The sequence below is a fragment of the Notechis scutatus genome, chromosome 3 (genome assembly GCF_049901735.1).
Source record: "Notechis scutatus isolate UNSWTSFEM ecotype Mainland chromosome 3, rNotScu1.2, whole genome shotgun sequence".
NCBI classification, from domain to species: Eukaryota; Metazoa; Chordata; class Lepidosauria; order Squamata; family Elapidae; genus Notechis; species Notechis scutatus.
In genome coordinates this window covers 184,882,914-184,904,976 of record NC_142011.1, presented here as the reverse complement: position 1 = coordinate 184,904,976, position 22,063 = coordinate 184,882,914, and the positions used below count along the sequence as shown (strand labels likewise).

The following is a 22,063-nucleotide window of genomic DNA, read 5'->3' as shown; positions in this document are numbered from 1 at the left end:
AGGCAGGGCAAGGCTCCACCAGCAGCGGCCTAGCTTTAGGTGGCTCCAAGCAGCCCACTCCAAGCAGCCCACCCGCCCGCTGGGCGGAACCTTCCCGCTCCTCAGCCGGAAGACGCTCCCGCCTGCAAACTCTGCCTTTGCAAAGTTTAAGCCTGGAAGCCCGGAAAAATAGGGGATCGGGGACTCACCTTCGCACCAAGGTGATTTCTCCCAGCCAAGGCCTTTGCAAAGTTCTTCTTTCTTTCTACCCCGAGCAGTTCGCAAGCTATTTTGCAGCTTTGGGGCCACGCGTAGGGCAATCGCCAGGCGATTTTTTTCAGGGGGGGGTTGGACAGACTAACGGCCGGATGTGGCCCTTCGGGCCGTGTTTAGCCACCCCTGCCCTAGCGCCATGTACCACGGAGTGAGCTCCTTTATTTGTCCCAGCTTCTGCCAACTGGCTTTGTAAAAATGCAAGTAGAAAATGGGACCACTTTGGTGGGAGGTAACAGCGCTGCACCTTCGGTGTTTACATGCCGGAATGACCATGGAGATTCCTTCTAGGAGATGAGCACTGCCCCTACAGCTGAAAATGTGGACGTATGTGCGAGGGGAACCTTTATCTTTAAAACTCTTTCAGGCTGCTACAGAGTTAGAGCTAGTCCCCCCTTAAAAAAAACTTGCTCTTTTGGGGTAACTTTTGGAGCAAAGAGAAATTGAAAAATGAAAGCATTGCAATATTAAAACTATCTGCAATACATTCTGTGCCCCTCTGAGTGGGACACATTATCCAACGTTGTCCAACATTGTATTTTTGAGCATTCTCCCCTTCCCATTAATCCTGTTGCTTCCCCCTCTTCCCCGCTTTGCAGAATATAATTTAGGACATTTCCCATTCCAGGGAAAAGATGGGGCTTAAATATAAAGGGGGGAAATTATTCCTTCATATGAGATTAAGTAGCATTTTGGCAGTGCATATTTTCTTTTGGCAAAATGTTCTTCCTGTTATTTCCTGGAGCAGTGGAATCTGATTTAGCATTCTTGACATTCTGATCCAAACATTTTCACATATGCGAAATAGGTTGGCAATTACTATAACAGCAAAAGGAGGGATTAGAGATACAGATGTCAAATGTTTTTGATACTCTTGTCACTTCTAACGCTGATCTGCATTTGCTGTTATCCTGAAAGCGCCCCCACCCCACCAAAGTGCCAGTTTCAGTCAACCCTCCCCAAAAAAAGTTTTCTCTCAAATTATAGGAAGAAACAAATGTTGCCTTTGCTCTCTATAAGAATTTTTAGAGTACTGTAGGTTCTATAGAGTGCTAGAAACATCTGACAGAGAACAGGAATGCATGGGGCTACTGATATTCTTATGATCTTATGTTTAGCCCGAGATGTGTGGCCAGGTGAATCTCAGGGGTGGGGTTCTAACAGTTCGCACCTATTTGCTAGAACCGGTTGTTAATATTCTAAGCAGTTCGGAGAACCGGTTGTTAGAAGAAATTACTGGCCTAATCCTGGAAGGAAGGCAGGAAGGAAACATTCTGGTGTTGCTTACAGAAACTGCCTCTCCGTTAACCCTTATTACATTCTTGGCAGGACTGGACTTCCTGTCTCAGGAACGTCTCTGGAGTTTTTTCCCCCCTCCTTTGCTGGTACTTTGCTTGTGTGGAGTGACCATTCAAAGTTACAATGGCACTGAAAAAAGTGACATGACCGTTTTCACACTTACGACTGTTGCAGCATCCCCACAGTCATGAGAGGCCAGGCGAGGAGATGTGTGACTCAATGTGATGATATTGAGTTGGCCACGCCCAGCCAGTCACATGACCACCAAGCCATGCCCACCAACTAAGCCACGCCCACAGAACCGGTTGTTAAAAAATTTGAATCCCACCCCTGGTGAATCTTATTCTCATTGTATGTGAATGAAGTCTACAACAATCATTGACATAAAGAGTTTGATTATTGAATAAGAAAGTATTTTACCAGTTGCTGCAGATAATCCCGAACTGTGTTTGGATAAACCAGTATGCTGATAGCAACTAAAGTGTTGAGTGCAAAATCAAAGATTTGGTAACAGAAGAAAGGGATGATCCAGGCTGCATGTTGCTAGACATAAAAAAATAAAGAGAGGAGACAATACTGTAGTTACTTATAGAATTTTAATGCAATTTTTAATCATTTTTCTGAACAGGTCAAAGGGCGCCATACATAAAAAGAATTACATGATAAAATATTGGAGATCTTTCAATCAAATCAATGGGCAGGAATAAAAAAAAGGCTTTTCATTCAAGGACCAGCACATTTCATCCAAACCAACATCTATATTTTATTAGGTTTAAGTTAGTCATAAAATATAAATTAATCTTGAACTATTTCATATATTCTTTCCCTTCAGAACAAATACATTAAATGAACATCTTTTTATTAATATTTTTTACAGAACATAGTTATGAGTATAAATATTACTATTCATAAGGGCACAATGTTAAGTAAAGTGCTATAGTAAAGCAGATTAACCTTAAGAATAATTTATATGTATTCACTAGTTGATATATAAATGATTATCCTTAAAATCAAGTTTTCCTGAAAAGTTTATGGAGATTCTCAATCATTCCAGATCATTTTCAAAAAGTAACTAGACTTTCTTGTTTTTTTTTCCCTTGAAGACATTTTACTTCTCATCCAAGAAGCTTCTTCAATTCTGAATGAATGGTGGAGAATGGAAAGATTTTCAACCACTTTCAAGCCCCACACTTCTGAGATAGCACAGGACAGGCAGTCCAACACTACAAAGGCTTCCATGCAAAGTTCATTTATTGGATTGTATTAGGCATCCTCAAAATATAACTCACAATTATGCAGAGATTCATCTAACGTCCAATCTTTGCCTTAATAGTTGCCTCAATAGTGTGAAAAGATGGTTATCTTCATCCCATAGCGGTATACCAAAGGAAAACTCCAGCATGATGCTGGGGTCCAGGTAAGAATGCCCCAAAACTCCCTCAGCCCAACCCGAGGTCAATTCAGTGACCAATCAGGATTACTGATGTAACCATGTGACATGAACTACATCTCCCAAGAGGCATTAACTACATTTCCCATGAAGCATTCCCTTATGGGGGCAGCTCTCATTCCTAAACTAACTATATACTGTCTAACCAGCACAACCATACAACATGCACGCACACTTTAAACCCAAGAATACTAAGAATACTAAGGCAGAAGCTTGTCCACTCCAAGGATAAAACACCCAGACACAAACTGAGCTGTATGATATATGCAATACAATGTACACTGAGACATGTGCAGATCTGTACATTGGAGAAACAAAACAATCATTTCACAAACCATGGCACAACATAGGACAGGGGTGTCAAACTCAAGGCCCGTGGGTCAGATCTGGCCCACAGAGTACTTACATCCGGCCTGTGAGGCTGCCCTGGAAACAGCGAAGGACCAGCCCATGGTGCGCCTATTGCAAAAGTACCCCCAAGCTCCGTTTTCTCTGGCAGAGGGCTACAGGAGGCTGTTCCAGCTCAAAATGGGGTCCATATCCCCCCGAGCTTCATTTTTGCTGGCAGCGGACCACGCCCACCCCATCCCACTTCCCCTACCCAGCCCGCTGGGGTCAAACATAACCCTGATGCAGCCCTCAATGAAATTGAGTTTGACATCCCTGACAAGGAGAACAAACCTATCAGGGCAAGATTCAGCAGTCCATCTACATCAGTGATCCCCAACCTTTTTTACGCCGCGTCCCGGTATCCCCAACCTTTTTTATGGCGCGGCCCGGTACCGACATCACCTGGGTGCCGCCATCTTGTTTTGATGAAAAAGTGCTTCGGTGAGCTCACCGGAAGCACTTTTTCATCAAAAACAAGATGGCGGCTCCCAGCGCCCGTGAGCTTTTCCGGGTAGAAATGTTTTGATGAACAGTGTTTTGATGAAAAAGTGCTTCCCGTGAGCTTTCTACCCGAAAAGCTCACCGGAAGCACTTTTTCATCAAAACAAGATGGCGGCGCCCAGCAAGCCAGCGGCCCGTAGGACTTGTTCCACGGGCCGGTGGTTGGGGACCCCTGATCTACATTGAAAAGACAAAGGCCACTGTTTTGAAGACAACAAAGTCCACATTCTGGATAGACCCTGCTGGTGTGGAAGAGGAGTCAAAGAGGCCACCTACGTTAAAATTGAACAGCCCTCTCTTAATAGAGAGGGAGGAATACAAAACGATCTATCTCCTATTTACAGCACAGTCCTTTCAACAGTTGCAAGAAGCTTCCACAACCATTTGCACTATTCAAGTCACCCTGAAGGCATAGATAAACCTCCAAGCGGCCTCAACGGTTCTCAGAGAGAATGGTAATGACCAGATGACTGCAAGGAATATAAATCATTCCATTCACTACCATTCAGTCAGAACTGAAGGAGCTTCTTGGATGAGAAGCAAAACATCTTCAAGGAAAAAACAAGAAAGTCCAGTTGCTTTTTGAAAAGCACCTTTGGGATATTTTCCTAAAAAGTTTTTCAAAGCAATTTACTGGTCCTGAGAAAAGTTCACAATGCTTACAGTTGTTATTCTAGGAAGCCTGTCTCAACTAGGCGCTCTTTATATTGGGTTATAATTCTTAGAATTTCCAGCTATCGTGGCCACAGAAGTGATAATCAAACATAACATTAGATTATGGAATCCATCCTCCTCTATAATTAATTTCAGCCAGGGGTGTCAAACTGAAGGACTGCAGGCTGAAACTGTCCCACAGGGTGCCTTGGAAACAGCAAAGGACCGGCCTTTGGTGTCTCTGCCCGTGAAAATGGAACTCGGAAGGGCCACACGCGGATTCCATTTTCACTGGCACAGGGCTAGCAAAACAAGCTAAAAGCAAAACAAAAGGAGAAATTTTGCATTTGAGCATGCAAGAAGGGACCGGAAAGGAGAAAGACAAAGAAAAAGAAGGAAAAATGGGAATAGAGCAAGGAAGGAAAAATAAGGAAAGAGAGGAAGGAAGGAAGGAAGGAAGGAAGGAAGGAAGGAAGGAAGGAAGGAAGGAAGGAAGGAAGGAAGGAAGGAAGGAAGGAAGGAAGGAAGGAAGGAAGGAAGGAAGGAAGGAAGATTATAATGAGAGGGAGGGAGGGTCTGAGAGAAGTCCTGCCTTAGCACTTGGCCACCACAGGTGCCTCCTGACACAAGTGACTTCGAACTGGCCGTGCCCATTCTGGCCACATACACACACCCCGAGGTCAAACACAACCCTGATGCGGCCTTCAATGAAATTGAATTTGACACCCCGATCTACGCTAACTTCTTTATATACAGTATTTCTAAATGCAGCCTCGTGCTCTGGTGTATGCATCTCCTTGACAATGTGTAATATCTTTCCTCCTTATGCAAAGTACATCTTTATTTCATCATGTTTTGGGCCTAACTGACTGTAGATAATCCTTCTTTATGAATGTCTAGCTTTCTTTGTGCTTCTCACCCCCCACCCCTCCGCTTTGTGGTCTGCTGCCCAACATCTCACGACTTATGGACCAGTTTCAAAGTAAGTTAATTAAGACAGAATACAACGCCCTACATTAGGCCTCACCTTATATGCACCGTAGGTGGCCATCGCACAAATGAGAATCATGAGAAGAGAGACCGCAGTTGCAATACACATATCTGAAATAAATAATGAATCAGTCACAGCCCTGTGGAAAGCCAGCATTTTGTTTTACTAAATAAAATGTGTTCATTATTATTAGTCCCCAAGGAAAATATTCAGAGATTCAATCGAAACTGCTCTCTTAATAGCATTCCATCTTTTTTAACAATACACAATGGTACCAGAGGCCACAGAAATCAAGATTGCTTTTTTTCCTCTTAAACAAGCCTCTCCTTGTTTATGAAACATGAACTGGCCTGAGACAAAACTGGATTTTCCTGGGTATTATTAGAAGGTGTTTCCGGCCTAGTTTCTGCTCCTTTGGCCCAGAAAGTATTTTTCTGGTGCAGGAGCATCCTCTGCTGGAGAACTTGGCTTGAAGTGATGTGTCCAAATATTTTCAGACTAATGCTTGCAGAAGATAGCAATTTTGGACCACACAGCTCTTTGGCCTGAGAAAAACATGCCTGAGCTAAACCCCACCCGCTTAACTCTATATTCTTAACGCCACCAAACTGATATCTTTTTCCACATTTATGTCTCAGAACTATCAATCCAAGTTCAGCACCTTTTCCATTCTGGAGCTGCTCCATCCTCATCATCCTCATCACTAACTTATGCTCTTTTTTATATAAAAAATTATTTTATTAATATAAAATAGAAATAAAGATTGTGAAAAAATGGGAAAGGAAAGATAATAAAGGGAATAGAACATAGAATATAGAACAATTGAGTTGGAAGTTGGAAAAAAGTGAATGAAGGTGGGGGGGAATAAAAAAGAAACAAAAAGCAGTGACTTCCAACATTTTTTTGGTGCAGTAAGACAGGGACCCCCAACCCCCAGGCCCCAGCCTATCTTTATGTGGAGACACTGTGGCTCAGTGGTTTAATGATGCTGAAACTGCAGAACAGAAATGGTCTGCACTCAGGTGGTTCGAGCCTTGCACTATAAGATGGAGTGAGCTCCTGTTGCTCGATCCTGCGCACCCAGCAGTTCAAAAACATGCAATATTGCAAATAGATAAATGGGTACCACTTCAGTGACTAACTGCCTTTGTAGGTGTGGAGAGCAGAAGATGGTGCTGGACCTAGCCAGATGCAAGTCAACAAAACACAGGGTGAGGAGGGGCCTGAAAGAGCTAGCAACCTGAGTGCCACTAGTCAGCTGGTCAAAGTTGAGTTTGCCCTGTATAATATACCACAGATAGGCATGCAAGTATCAAACAGAATGAACTAGCAATTTTCACTGTCAGGACTGCCTTATACCTAGCATTTGTAGATTTCCCTGATATTGCATGCCATATGCTAAATCAAAGGTCTCCAAACTTGGCAACTTTAAGACTTGTGGACTTCAACCCCCAGAATTCTTGTGTACTTCATAGCTGGCTGGACAATTCTGGGAGTTGAAGTCCCCAAGTCTTAAAGTTTAGGGACCCCTGTGCTAAATAAATAATACCTATTCTTTTTTGGTGTTGCAAAAATGTTGGACACCATTAGATGTCAGCCAAGTATTAGATTTTTCTCTATTTCTTTGCTGCCATCTACTGGTCTTCTATTTTTTAGGGGGAGCCCACACCTTTTCCAAGCTGAATCTCAACGGGCAAGGCAGCCTGTTTTAATTAAAGTCTTCCGTATAAATATCGTCTTTAATAGTATTGTCTCAAGAACTTTCAGAGAAGGTTCAGCCCCCATATATATATACACACAGCAATATTATGCCAGTTGTGAAAGTGCTGCCCTGGCACAATACCAGTTTAACAGGAGCCAGATTGTAAATTACTAATGAAATGATATATACTTACTGGCATCATCCATAAATTCAAAGTCATTGCTTAATTCAGTACCCGCCAAGTGATACTGGCCAGGATCTGTCAAGGCGTTCAATATAATCAGCAGTACCACTGCATTGAGGATCTGGATAAGAAAAGAGAAAAAAAAGTGGGAGGGGTGAATCAGAAGATCAGAATAGCAATTCTGAGATTGTGTTCTATGATGGAAATCACTGGAAGGGAGCACATTTTGTATTTTTATTCTATAATGTATACTTAAAGTCAGGTTATATTTCTGATATACTTAAATGAGCACGTATTTTCATTCTGCCAGATATAAAAATACAGGTGGCACCTTGGGCCAGAAAATCCAGAAGGCATAAATATGAACATCATGACCCTTCTCTAGATATTTTATTTGAAAATGTGTTCCCTTTTCAAATATGCATAACCATTCTAGGATGTTAGATGCATGATAATTCCATTTGGCAAGAACAATCTAACTGGATTAATGTTACAGAGGATTTCTCCCCCCCCACCTCCCCCCCCCCCCCTGGTCATTATTGGACCGGCCCTGTGATAGCTTACCTCAACAAAAACTATAAATAGCAGACAGTTAAAGCAAGTCTTAAGATTTTATGTTATTTATAATTTAGGGTGACTTTTAATGATATCCAAGCTTTAATATATATTCCTGTGCCATATGCCAACTGTAATCAAATGGCACACATTGTAAGAAGCAATTGCTTTAATTTTCAGATCAGGAGATAAATTCTAATTGATAAAGAATGCTAAGATTTTTAGGATGATTAATAGACAAGAAAAATATTCTACAATGAAAACAAATTGCAGCAGGGAGGAAGGATTAGGATCAGGTACCTAATCAGGAAACAAATGACTCTGGGTGGTGAATTGGAAATTCAAACCACAAAGCAACAGAGTGACCGAAAAAGAAATAAGAACCGATGAAAGGCCGAAATACAGAACATAAAAAACCTTGTCCCAATTCTAAATCACAAGGTATAGTTTCCGCTATAGAACTGTGCAGTTTTGGATATGGGTTTAATGAAAAATTCCCTGATTAGACCAGCAAAGCCAAATTTCCCTTGGTTATTGGAAAAATAGAAATACGAAACAAAAGGAAGGCAATGGTTTAAATGACATCAATACACTCTAGCAAAATTATTTATTTACTACCTCTTTGAATACAATATGTTCTTGAGTTTCAGTTCAAGGTCAGGGCTGACTTCAGAGAGTATACCTATTTTTCTTCCCCTTTTCTTCTCATTCTCCTAAGTTTTAGAGAATATCCAGGATAGTTGGAAGCCACTCTCTTCAGGGATGGGGTGGAAACTGAATCTTGTTTTGCACCATCAGAGAAAATGTTCTACCACTGATATTCTGAGTCCAGCCAGTGAATCTAGCCTCACCTTCCCAATGATTCTTAGAGAATGATAAAACTACTTTCCATTTTTAGTAGTTCTGCCATCATAATATTCATGATTGAAGGGGATGTAGGCAGTGGTGGGATTCAATTTTTTTTACTACCGGTTCTGTGGGCGTGGCTTGGTGGGCATGGCAGGGGAAGGATACTGTAAAATCTCCAGTCAGAGGTGGTATTTGCCGGTTCTCCGAACTACTCAAAATTTCCACTACTGGTTCTCCAGAACTGGTCAGAACCTGCAGAATACCACTTCTGGATGTAGGAAGCCCCATCTCCTAGAGAATGAGAATATTAAAAGAGGCAGAATATTATACTTCCCCTAAAGGAGAAGAGGAGAAACATGTTCTTAAAGGCAGAAAGCAGCCCCAGTCTTCCTGCTACAGGAAAACAGTCTCAAGAAGAAGCCTGGTCTTTAGAGATGGATAGTTTGTACCCATTAAGAAAACCAGGCCACCCTGTTCATAAACAAAATGCCTTCAGCCACAGCTCCAACAGAAGGCTGTAAAAAGTAGATAAAAAAGACTCCTAAAGTCTATATTTCCCCCACCCAGTTCCAAGGACAGGGCATGACCTCTCAGCCACAATGGGAGTCAGGCAACAATAATTAGAATACAAAAAGGGCACACTCAAGCACAGGTTAAAGTACATTTCACAACCAAAAGCATCTCAATCACAAAGCCCCAAAGAATGTATAAAAGCCCACCTATCTCGACCCCATTTTGTCAGCCAAACATGCTGCTGTCACAGAAGTTTCTGGAAAACCAAATAAAGAGACTTTCTTTCCTACAGTCAGACTCCATTTTGTTTTCAGTTTCTTTCTCCAGGCTTGGAACTGGACTGTATTTTTCTTCCAACAGGACTGAGTGAGGATAATTTTTCAGATTCTTTGGGGGGCTCACAACCGCTTCCCACTTGCTTATGATTGGCCAGAAGAGAAAGAGGAGGCAGAACTAGGAAAAACTTTGGACTAATTCAAAAGGGTACAGTAGAGCCTCAGGTTATGACCGTAATCCATTCCCGGGCTCCGGTTGTGACCCGATTTGGTCTTGTCTGGAAGCACGACCAACTGTGCATGTGTGCAGAAAAAAAAATGGCGCCAAAGGGGAAATCAGCACAGAAAGGGAATCTTTCCGCACCAATTTTGTTTGCCACCCGATTTTTGAATCGTGACCTAATTCAAAAATTGGGTGGATTTTTTGTTCGCCACCCGATTTGGTCGCGAACAGGATAGTTCGCGCCCTGAGGTTCCACTGTACTTTGGTATTTTACAATAAAGTGGTCAGTTGTCCCTAACTCACCACTAAAAGCCACGATTTTTTGCTTCATGTGTTGTGTAAGTCCAGGCAAAAATATCTGTAGTGATAGATCATGGTTTACCTGGGCCTTGGGAAATAGCTATAAATATAACCCTTTAAAGGATTCCAGAAATTGGAAGCAAGTCAGAATATTATAGGAGGAAGAGGAACAAAAGGAGTCCACAGGCAAAACAAGCACACAGACAGTATTAGCACATAAGGGATTAAAGGAGGGTGACCGAGCTACAGCATGCTGAGTAATCTGTTTTCCCACTGTGCAAAATGAAGTTCTGGTTATATAAAGGATAAAGCTTGGGCAAATCACTTAGCATGTGGCTCAGCAATTCCATTCAGTTGATGTAAAATGCTTACGTTTGAAATCGTCATCTCATAAATCTCCCCTGAGCCAGGAGAGATACCAAGAAATAAGGCATTTCAGGGAACACTGTCCCAATTAAGGCATTTTAGAGAACACTGTCCCAATTGCACATACTCAAAGCTACTGTTTGTTTTTTGTTTTTTTTTAAACAAGTTTTATTAATTTTTAAAACACACAAATTATCATTATTCATTACATGTTTAAACCTTTTTCATTGTAAATTTAACAAGTCAGATAAATTATGATTCTGTTTTAAACCATTTCCATATAACATACAAAAACCTCTTATTCAATTTCTCTTTACTTCTCTTTACTCTTATTCAATATCATTATTATTATTTCATCTATTTCTTTCTGACTTAGTTACCATTATTCTCATTCTATATTTCTGCAAGTTTTACTAATTCTCCCCCCCAAAAAAACATATACACACAACACACAAAACATAAAAAAATCTTTTTGGAAAGTAACTTGGACCCAGGTATCTCTCTCTTCATGGACTTCAATTATATTCATGCTCATCTTACATATCATTACTTATTTTATTTACCATTCTAAGCCTTCTATATTAACTTCTCCACATATTTCACTCTTCTTAATTCTATCTTAATTAATCATCTTAGTTTGAATCATTATATTTGTATCTTTTGTCCATTTTTTATCATCCCTTTGTCTCATTCCTTATAAAAAAGAAAAAAAAAGTTTCTCCTGAAATCATTAATCAGAGTATGATGCCTTTCTATCTCCCCTAAGTTAATCAAATTAACCTTTAAGATAACATCCAATACCCAATCCGATTTTGCTTGGTACATTCTATCTAACTAGTACATCCAAAATAATTAAATACATAATTAGACAATAAATCCAAATATTAAAAAACAAATACTATAATAAAAATTTTATAATAACATCAATACCATAATCTTATTAAACTCTTTAATTAAAACAGTATTCTAAACCTCCCCTATTATTAAATTTTAAAGCCAATCATTATTAAACATTTTAACATTTTAATCTCTTATCAACTCTTAAACCATTACAATACTACCATCTCATCTTATGTACCTTGCAAAATCTTTTTTTAAAAAATATACTTTATCCATTATCCATAAAAATTCCTTTTTTTCATTTAATTTCAAAACGTTGTAGCTTTTCTCCACCTTTTCCCTTTCTTTCTTCTCCCAACAAACCTTTCTACCCCCTTCTTCTAGCCTCTGCCTTACTGGCTTCCCTTCTCTGTCGTATTCCTCTTCCCTTTTGTTTACCATCCTTATATTGATTTTGCACCTTGTTTTTCCCTTTCTTAAATGTTTTTTAAATCTTAAGTCCTTTAGTTCTCTTCTTTTCTCTCTTCCTTCTTTCTTGATCAAATTCTGAGATCATTAAAAATGGCAACAATGTTTGTTGAATTAGAATACAAAAAGGGCACACTCAAGCACAGGTTAAAGTACATTTCACAACCAAAAGCATCTCAATCACAAAGCCCCAAAGAATGTATAAAAGCCCACCTATCTCGACCCCATTTTGTCAGCCAAACATGCTGCTGTCACAGAAGTTTCTGGAAAACCAAATAAAGAGACCTTCTTTCCTACAGTCAGACTCCATTTTGTTTTCAACAACCAGGTTTCTTTCTCCAGGCTTGGAACTGGACTGTATTTTTCTTCCAACAGGACTGAGTGAGGATAATTTTTCAGATTCTTTGGGGGCTCACAACCGCTTCCCACTTGCTTATGATTGGCCAGAAGAGAAAGAGGAGGCAGAACTAGGAAAAACTTTGGACTAATTCAAAAGGGTACAGTAGAGCCTCAGGTTATGACCGTAATCCATTCCCGGGCTCCGGTTGTGACCCGATTTGGTCTTGTCTGGAAGCACGACCAACTGTGCATGTGTGCAGAAAAAAAATGGCGCCAAAGGGGAAATCAGCACAGAAAGGGAATCTTTCCGCACCAATTTTGTTGCCACCCGATTTTGAATCGTGACCTAATTCAAAAATTGGGTGGATTTTTGTTCGCCACCCGATTTGGTCGCGAACAGGATAGTTCGCGCCCTGAGGTTCCACTGTACTTTGGTATTTTACAATAAAGTGGTCAGTTGTCCCTAACTCACCACTAAAAGCCACGATTTTTTGCTTCATGTGTTGTGTAAGTCAGGCAAAAATATCTGTAGTGATAGATCATGGTTTACCTGGGCCTTGGGAAATAGCTATAAATATAACCCTTTAAAGGATTCCAGAAATTGGAAGCAAGTCAGAATATTATAGGAGGAAGAGGAACAAAGGAGTCCACAGGCAAAACAAGCACACAGACAGTATTAGCACATAAGGGATTAAAGGAGGGTGACCGAGCTACAGCATGCTGAGTAATCTGTTTTCCCACTGTGCAAAATGAAGTTCTGGTTATATAAAGGATAAAGCTTGGGCAAATCACTTAGCATGTGGCTCAGCAATTCCATTCAGTTGATGTAAAATGCTTACGTTTGAAATCGTCATCTCATAAATCTCCCTGAGCCAGGAGAGATACCAAGAAATAAGGCATTTCAGGGAACACTGTCCCAATTAAGGCATTTTAGAGAACACTGTCCCAATTGCACATACTCAAAGCTACTGTTTGTTTTTTGTTTTTTTTAAACAAGTTTTATTAATTTTTAAAACACACAAATTATCATTATTCATTACATGTTTAAACCTTTTTTCATTGTAAATTTAACAAGTCAGATAAATTATGATTCTGTTTTAAACCATTTCCATATAACATACAAAAACCTCTTATTCAATTTCTCTTTACTTCTCTTTACTCTTATTCAATATCATTATTATTATTTCATCTATTTCTTTCTGACTTAGTTACCATTATTCTCATTCTATATTTCTGCAAGTTTTACTAATTCTCCCCCAAAAAAACATATACACACAACACACAAAACATAAAAAAATCTTTTTGGAAAGTAACTTGGACCCAGGTATCTCTCTCTTCATGGACTTCAATTATATTCATGCTCATCTTACATATCATTACTTATTTTATTTACCATTCTAAGCCTTCTATATTAACTTCTCCACATATTTCACTCTTCTTAATTCTATCTTAATTAATCATCTTAGTTTGAATCATTATATTTGTATCTTTTGTCCATTTTTATCATCCCTTTGTCTCATTCCTTATAAAAAAGAAAAAATAAGTTTCTCCTGAAATCATTAATCAGAGTATGATGCCTTTCTATCTCCCCCTAAGTTAATCAAATTAACCTTTAAGATAACATCCAATACCCAATCCGATTTTGCTTGGTACATTCTATCTAACTAGTACATCCAAAATAATTAAATACATAATTAGACAATAAATCCAAATATTAAAAACAAATACTATAATAAAAATTTTATAATAACATCAATACCATAATCTTATTAAACTCTTTAATTAAAACAGTATTCTAAACCTCCCCTATTATTAAATTTTAAAGCCAATCATTATTAAACATTTTAACATTTTAATCTCTTATCAACTCTTAAACCATTACAATACTACCATCTCATCTTATGTACCTTGCAAAATCTTTTTTTAAAAAAATATACTTTATCCATTATCCATAAAAAATTCCTTTTTTTCATTTAATTTCAAAACGTTGTAGCTTTTCTCCACCTTTTCCCTTTCTTTCTTCTCCCAACAAACCTTTCTACCCCCCTTCTTCTAGCCTCTGCCTTACTGGCTTCCCTTCTCTGTCGTATTCCTCTTCCCTTTTGTTTACCATCCTTATATTGATTTTGCACCTTGTTTTTCCCTTTCTTAAATGTTTTTTAAATCTTAAGTCCTTTAGTTCTCTTCTTTTCTCTCTTCCTTCTTTCTTGATCAAATTCTGAGATTCATTAAAATGGCTCCTTCCTTTCTTTCTTGTTCCTCTGCTGTCTTCATCTGTTGTAATGTTTGTTGATAGTTAATAAGCGCCATTTCTAAAAAAGGAAAGCTTCTTCCACACCATCTTTACCATTTTTTTTGCTTGTTCATATTCTTTTCTTAGTTCCTCAACAGAAAAAGCCACTATAAATCTTTTCTTTTCTTTTCCCCTTCTTTCTTCTTACAACAACCAGAATATTCAAAAAAATAAAAAAAATAAAGCAGTCCCAAAGTTATCAGTCAGTCCAAACCAAGGCAGAGTTCTCACTTTCTCCTTCTGGGGTAATATCAATCAAAGAGAAAGAAAGTCCAAATCTGTTTAAAATCTTATTGCAGTATATTCTAGTCTTCAAATCCTTAAGGCATCTCCTCCAACAAAGTCTTAGCATACAAATATTTTCTTTTTAATCCTCTCTCTTCCCACTCATCGCTTAAAACCAATTTTCACCTAAAAAAATAGGTTTCTTAATATCCAGTTATTTATTCCGTAGGAAAAGAGGAAAGCTATCCTTTCAGCACCATCAAACTGCCGCTTTTTCCTCTTCTGGCAAGTATTATTCAGAAAGTCATACTTTTCAGGAATTTTATTAAATATGTCTTAGAGTCCTAGGAGCCAAGAAAAACTTTCTCCTCACAAGCACTTTCTCCACTTCCTCCTCGCATTCTTACCCGGCTGCCAGCTTCTTTGTGGCGGCCATTACGGACCCGCCGCTGCACGTCCTGGGAAAGGGGGTTCTACCGGCCGGGAGGGGTCTGCAACACCCCCAAACCCCTCTCCGGATCCCCCTACCTTCAGCTGCCCCTGCAGGCAGCCTAGCTCCGTACCCGTCTGGGTCGGAGCCCCAAAGCGGCTAGCGGCAGGGATCGCGCAGCCGCAAATCCCTGCCGCTCGCGAGCCGACAAACCGGAAGTCTAAAGCTACTGTTTGTTTTAAAATGGTCAGAAGAAGACACAGTATGCAGTAGCTTGCCCTGTCAGTGTTAGTGTAGATCAGGGGTGTCCAACCTTGGCAACTTTAAGACTTGTGGACTTCAACTTGTTGAAGTCCACAAGTCTTAAAGTTGCCAAGGTTGGACACCCCTGGTGTAGATGATTTTTTTCTGATTTTCTGTGTCTCTAGAATATCAAAGTCCCGAGAGATGGCAACTTTCAGCTTCTTTCCTTTTATTGCTTTTGGAGATTTTGAAATGATTGCTTAAAACTAAGAGCGCTGTCTCCTGCCATTCTTGGTGGTTAGGAAGGCGTTACCTTTAGCCTTGGAAGTGAGATTTCTCATTCTGTTTGTCATTTCTTTCAATAAATCCAGAGAGTCTTTCGTTATGCCTCAGTTTCACAGCAGACCATAACCATGTCCTCATCTTAGAGGACGAAAGCAGGATATGACCAGAAATTGCTACTTCCAAACTAGCTATGACCTGTCTACCTAGGAAAAGATAAAAAGGAAAAGTGAAAGTGTTGTTCAGTGGTTATGAAAAGTTATTTTAGGAAAGGTCAAAGGTCTTTCCCCACCTTATTCTTAGATTCAGGGAAGTCTTAACTCCGAGTGACTTAATTCTAAAATGTAAAAGGAAAGTATTTTATATATATATATCTCTAGGAGCAGCTTTCTATCTACTATTTTAGCAGAGGAATTTCCAATTCATTAATTTGATCTTGGGTATGTGGTGGGCTGCTGATATTAGCTTTCCAAAGCTGGAAAATAGGCCAGCATTTTCCAAGGTTATTGTGCCATGCATTATACTACGAAGGCCATCCAGAAATGAAAGTTACCTAATATATTACCTGCCTAGGTTTGGTTACCTTTGGATGGAGAGCTCACTAGAGGTTGGGGACATTTTATCATAAATGAGTTTTAGAATATTCAAGCTCAGCATAAGTGGAAGAAGATTATGCATGCACTAGGGCAGCACAGTAGAAAATCCACCCCTTGTCATCAAATCCTCAAAAAGGGATTTCTGTTCTCCTCAAGCGTGCTATCAGCGGTTCTCTGAGCGATGCGTATCTTGCATATATTATCTTTAGCCTGAGGGGCAGGAAGAAAAGAGAAAAAGAAGCCTTTACCAAAATAGTTCTCACTTCCAAATATTTTCTCCTCCCTGTTTTGTAATTTCCTTTCAAAAGATAAGCCTAGCAAATTTATTGCTAATTTTTGAACAAGCAGCCTTTCCCATTTTGCAAATAATGCATATTTAACTTGCCTTCCCCACCCACATCTTCCCCCAATATCTTGTATAGACCTCCTTCCTTAATTAAATTCCAGGGCTTAGAATTTACATTTCTGCTATTGCAAGTTTTTGGTATGGACTTGCAGATTTTTTAAAAAGCTTTTCTGAGCTATTATGGCATATTCGCAGCTATTCCTTCCTCTCACCAAGATATGCCAGTCATTGGACATTTTTATTTTTCTCTCTGCAGTATATGAATGCAGCCAAATCATGGAAACACAGAGGCAACTTTGGCTTTGATTTCTGCTTTGTTTTCCCATCATTTTTGTGAAGGACTTTTGTGAAGCATGTACATAATCTTCTGTTATAGCTTTACAGTATAATATTCAGCCCGCCTTGTCTAATCTTGGCAGCTACTTTGCCCCAGGCTTGTACCTGAATGGTAGTTGACTAGAGATCCCATAACCATGGGCTGAATGGGAAGTTGAAAAAACGTGACAGAAATAAACGACGGCCCACTTCCATAACAAAATTAAGCAAAATAGTTTAGGCTCTTACTATACACTACGGTATACAGCCCGTTAGGTGTAGTGGGTAAGACATCACATTAGTAGAAACAGGGAGTCTGAGTTCTATTCCCACCTTAGTCACAAAGCTAGGGGGATGACCTTGGGCCAACCACTTTCTCTCAGCCCTAGGAAGGAGCAGGGGTGGGCTGCTGGGGGCTCACAGGGGTTCAGGAGAGCCCCTAGCTAAGATTCTGTGCACTTCTGAGAACTCACAAATTCCACTCCTGGCCATCCCTCCCAGGAGTCCCCAGGCGGCCTGTTTTGGATGCAGGTAAGTGCAGGGCACGCATGGAAGCTCAGGAAGGGTGAAAAATAGGCCTCCTGGAAGTTCGTGAAGACTGGAAATGGGCCCGTTTCCAGCTTCCAGAGAGCCTCCAGAGCCCGGGAGGCTGTTTTCACCTTCCCAGAAGCTTGAGGAAAGCCTCCGGAGCCTGGGGAGGACAAAAACGCCCCCCCTCCACCGTGATGCAGGAGGCTGACTAGGCCATGCCCACCATGGCCACGCCCACCCAGCAACCGGGCAGAGAACCCATTGCTAAAATTTTTGAAGCCCATCCCTGGGAAGGAGGCAATGGCAAAGTGACTTCTGAAAAAAGGAAATTTCAGGGACTTGTTCAGGCAATCTTCGAGACACAGACATGATTGAAAAGGGGGGAGGGGAGGAAGGTGTGGGAAACACTATAGATATGTATGTACAAGCCAATATGGTAACAACTGAAGACCCTACTCTCTTGATAAGTCTATAATGCTCAGAAAGGTAGACAGAAGGATAAGAAGAAAGTGGCCACCCGCAGCAAGAAAGATGAATCAATTATAGCAGTAACACTGTAGATGTAAAACTTGAAGAGACAGGTTTAGGGACAGATCATCTTGGATAAGGACTATCTATGTGGTCACTTGACGTTGGAAAAGACTCCTGAGAATATTGTGGACAGCCAAGGACATAAACAAATGGATCATTAGACAAAGCAACCCAGAATTCTCACTAGAGGCACAAATGAGGCTCAGACTGTCCTACTTCAGATGCATTATGTAAAGATCTAACTCTCTGCAGAAGGCTTTAGTGCCAGCAATGGTAAAAGATAAATGGATAAACAATACCTAAGTGGATGGATTCCTTGTTAGAGTATGAGCTCCTGAACATATGAAGAGTGCTACAAGAATACAGAAAAACAAAATCGATACAAAAGCAAACAATTGATACAAACTCAAGGTAAACCGCTTCAAACTCGATTGCAGAAAATACGACTTCAGCAACAGAGTGCTCAGCACCTGGAACGCCCGACCCGACTCCGCTGTTACAGCCTCAACCCCTCGTAGCTTCAACCTCAAAATGTCTATTGTGGACCTCACCCCATTCCTAAGAGATCCTTAAAGGGGGTGTACATAAGTGCACCAACATGCCTACAGTCCCTGTCTTACTGTCCCCATTTATTTACTTCCTTTGTTCATATTTATGTTTATACCTATACTTGTTATCTTGTACATGTTTGACAAATAAATAAACAAACAAACAAATAAATAAATAAATAAATAAAATAGCAGCAGGCTCCTTTCAAAAGGGGAGTGTTCATAACATAGCTGCTTAGAATATAAAGGGTTGATTTAGGCCAGTTATTAATGAATGCTAACAAATGTTTGTAATGTAAATGGTAGCTCTATTAAAAATTACATAGAATAGGTAATCTGGCTTCTATTTAAATCACACATTGGAGAGAGACAGGAAATCCCCTTGTCCTTTAACTCAAGGCACTCGTTCTACTGACAATTGTTCAAATGAAGAACAAAACACATGGTAGAGACGACTTCTCGTCTCTCTCTCTCTCATGGTCAGACAGGGTCATTGGTGCAAAAAGACATTTAAACCTTGTTGTAGTCATCACTCAATGGAGAAAATTAAAATACAGCTCATAAGAGTATACTGTATCCTTTCAATCCAAGCTTTTCATTCAAATAATTTAAAGTAGAATAATAAAGACCACAAATGGGAAGCGGCAAACAGAATATAAGAAACAGGAAAGATGCAGGTTGTAGTATTCATTTATATCATATTTATAGTTTTAAAAATGCCTTCTCAAGCAAAGCTTGTCTCCCGGCAACTACATGCACATGACTGTATTATTTTGGCAAATGAGGTCAAGGTCAGTTGAGGCATATAGATTTATCTGCAAGCAGTAGTTTTCATGTATAGTCCTGGAAAAGAATATATATATATATATTCTTTTCCGGGACTGTTTCCACACGTTGATGTAATATGAGTTTGAACCATGAAATCCTTACAATTAATTATCATTTAGCATTTATCACAGAAGACTATTATCAAAATGCAGATTGGAAGCAGGTTGTAACTTCCCATCCGATAAAAATGATCTCTTTGCTTTTTCTCCAAACTGTTTGTTATGATCCAGAACAGGCATGTAGTAACCTCATTAGTTCAGCAATCATTTACACTGATTGTTCCATACAGGGGATGATCCATTGGTGGGAAGACAGTGATACATGCCTGTTCAGCTAATTCCTGGGCTCCAGAGGGTCCTATAACAATATCGCAGCTTTGGAGACTTTATAATCTCAATTATCTCTTTCCCCTCTCTGGATTGCTCTCTTTAATTTTAGCTGACAGGTTTACTACCAAATGGAAAAGATCTACTGCATTAAAAAAATGAACATTTCTAGGTATTTACAACATTAGGGTTTAAATGAGATAACTTAGAGCTATTGCAGAAAATTACACATATAGAAAGGCGAGATGTATAAACTTGGCTAGCAAACATAAGTCCTTGAAATAGCCCATAGGCTAGTTTCAATGCAGCTAGATACAAGTCAAACTGAATTATGCAAAAGTTATCACATTGGCATATTTTAATGTGTTATCAGCATCAATACTGGATGGAAAATATATGAAAACCCTATCTGAAGACTTTTTGTGCGGGGTGGGCCTTATTGAATCCACAATCCATTTCCTTTACACAATCGTTAATTATATTTTTAAACTATACATTTGAATTTTAAGGATTGTTTTAACAATACTCTTTCAGGATACTTAGATGTATTCTATCTCCTACACCTATGTCTCTAAATGTGCCTAAAATTCTGCCACGTTGCCTCCAGAATTGTATTTGTTGTCTGACTGGTTTATTTTTGGTCCTTGGCCATGGTAAAGAACTGCTGCAACGGTACTTCAAAGTTGTGGGGAAAGAAAGTGGGCAGCAAGATTTTAGATTTCTCTTCTATGTGTTTCATTCATCTGCCATATGCCAAACACCATGTATTGTCGGTATCACTAAAATCCAATCCAATTCAGTGATACAGATAGAAATGAACTTGTAGCTCAGGGTTGAACTGTGGGGTCCTTGGTGCTCTCTGAACTCCGGGATTTCTTGTAGACATTTCATTGCCAAACTAGGTAACATCATCAGTGCACTGATGGGGTTATCTAGTTTGATAATGAAGCATCTGCAAAAAAAAAAAAGAAAGACCTGACAGAGCAAAGTGGGTGTTTTTTAAGCTTGTTCAGAAATGATCTGAATGGGATGTGAGGTGGCTAAGTTTGCTGAACCAACTCATTTGAGCTGGATACATCTAATGCTGTGCAAAAAAAACCCAAACCCTAAATATGAGACATTTCCATTTTGAAACCTCTATTTTGAGCTTGAAACAGATGTTCTGACCTTCCTGAAAGTGTTCTGATGAAGTTTCAATAGTTCCAGAAATATTCTGAGCCTGAAACTGACATCTTATACTCAAGAATACATCTGTCATGTCCAGGGAAGATTGTGAACAATTTTATAAGGTCAACATAACCTGTGTTAAGCTTGAAAGGTTTTAGACATCTTTAATTAATGCACAGAGAAACAGCAAAGAGCTTCAAAAAGACTTCTGCAAACAAGGAGTGGCAACTGTAAGTCAAAGTGAATAAATGTAAAGAAACAAACCAGGGTCAAAAAGTCCTAAATTCATACATTCATTAATTCCCATCTGTGGAAAGAAAATATTGATCCAGTCAGTAGTGCTATAAATAAGTAGTGCTATAAATAAGGGATAAATGTTTTGTTGGGAATTGTTCAGAAAGGAAACAAAAGTAAAACTGCTTTTATAGAAATCGATGGTTTGACTATATGTTGCCTCAAGCACTTCAAGAAAGACATTGCCAAGCTGGAAGAATGCTCCAACATAAAGCAAATTCTTCTGCAGGGCCAACCTTTCAAAATATTTTGACACAACATTCACCCTTGTTTCGAAAATACTGAAGCCTGTTTCTAGTTTTTTTCTTCAAAAGGGGGATAAAGCTATCTGGTTTCTCTGAGAAAACAGATAGTGTTTGTTGCTACTTAACACAAGTCTACAAATAACAGATAGTATTACCAGCCAGGCCGCATTAGTAGATTAATACTTTTAGGTGGAGAATTGCAGGATTATTTTGGATTACATGACTGGGTTGGGCAGAAGAACATGGGTTAAATGCTGTGTAGTACTCACAGCGATACAGAGAAAATGGGCAAATCTTTGGTTGTTTAAATAAAAAAAGTTTATAGGGGGCAGCAAACAAAGACATGCTTATCATGACATCATCAAGCAAATCATGTGATTTAAATACTTAGATGTCATTGTGATCATGTATGGCAGGGGTGTCAAGCTCGATTTCATTGGGGGCCTCATCAGGGTTGTGTTTGACCTCGGGGAGGGGGGGGGCCTGGCCCAGGTGGGTGTTGCCAGCTCAACATCATTCATGTTGGGGGTGCGTATGGTGGCCCTAGAGCTCTGCCAGCGAAAACGAGCTCCTGAGCTCCAATTTTGGCTGCGACAGCCTCCTGCAACCACCACCCGCCGTCAGTGAAAAAGGAGTTTGGGAGGGCTGTGTGTGGCCCTCCCGACCTCCATTTTTGCTGGGAGACACCACAGGCTGGCCCTTCGCTGTTTCC

At 39.7% G+C, this 22,063-nt stretch overlaps 1 protein-coding gene across 1 annotated transcript in view; it reads right to left on the bottom strand.

Moving 5' to 3' along the window:
- The window catches only part of LAPTM4B (lysosomal protein transmembrane 4 beta), a 47,682-nt gene that overhangs the window by 18,191 nt on the left and 7,428 nt on the right, over positions 1–22,063 (bottom strand). The window contains exons 2-4 of the mRNA XM_026690583.2: positions 7,433–7,544; positions 5,574–5,647; positions 1,972–2,094 (exon numbers count right to left, since the gene is read on the bottom strand). Coding sequence (XP_026546368.1) covers positions 1,972–2,094; positions 5,574–5,647; positions 7,433–7,544 — 309 coding nt within the window. The remainder of the gene's footprint in view (positions 1–1,971; positions 2,095–5,573; positions 5,648–7,432; positions 7,545–22,063) is intronic.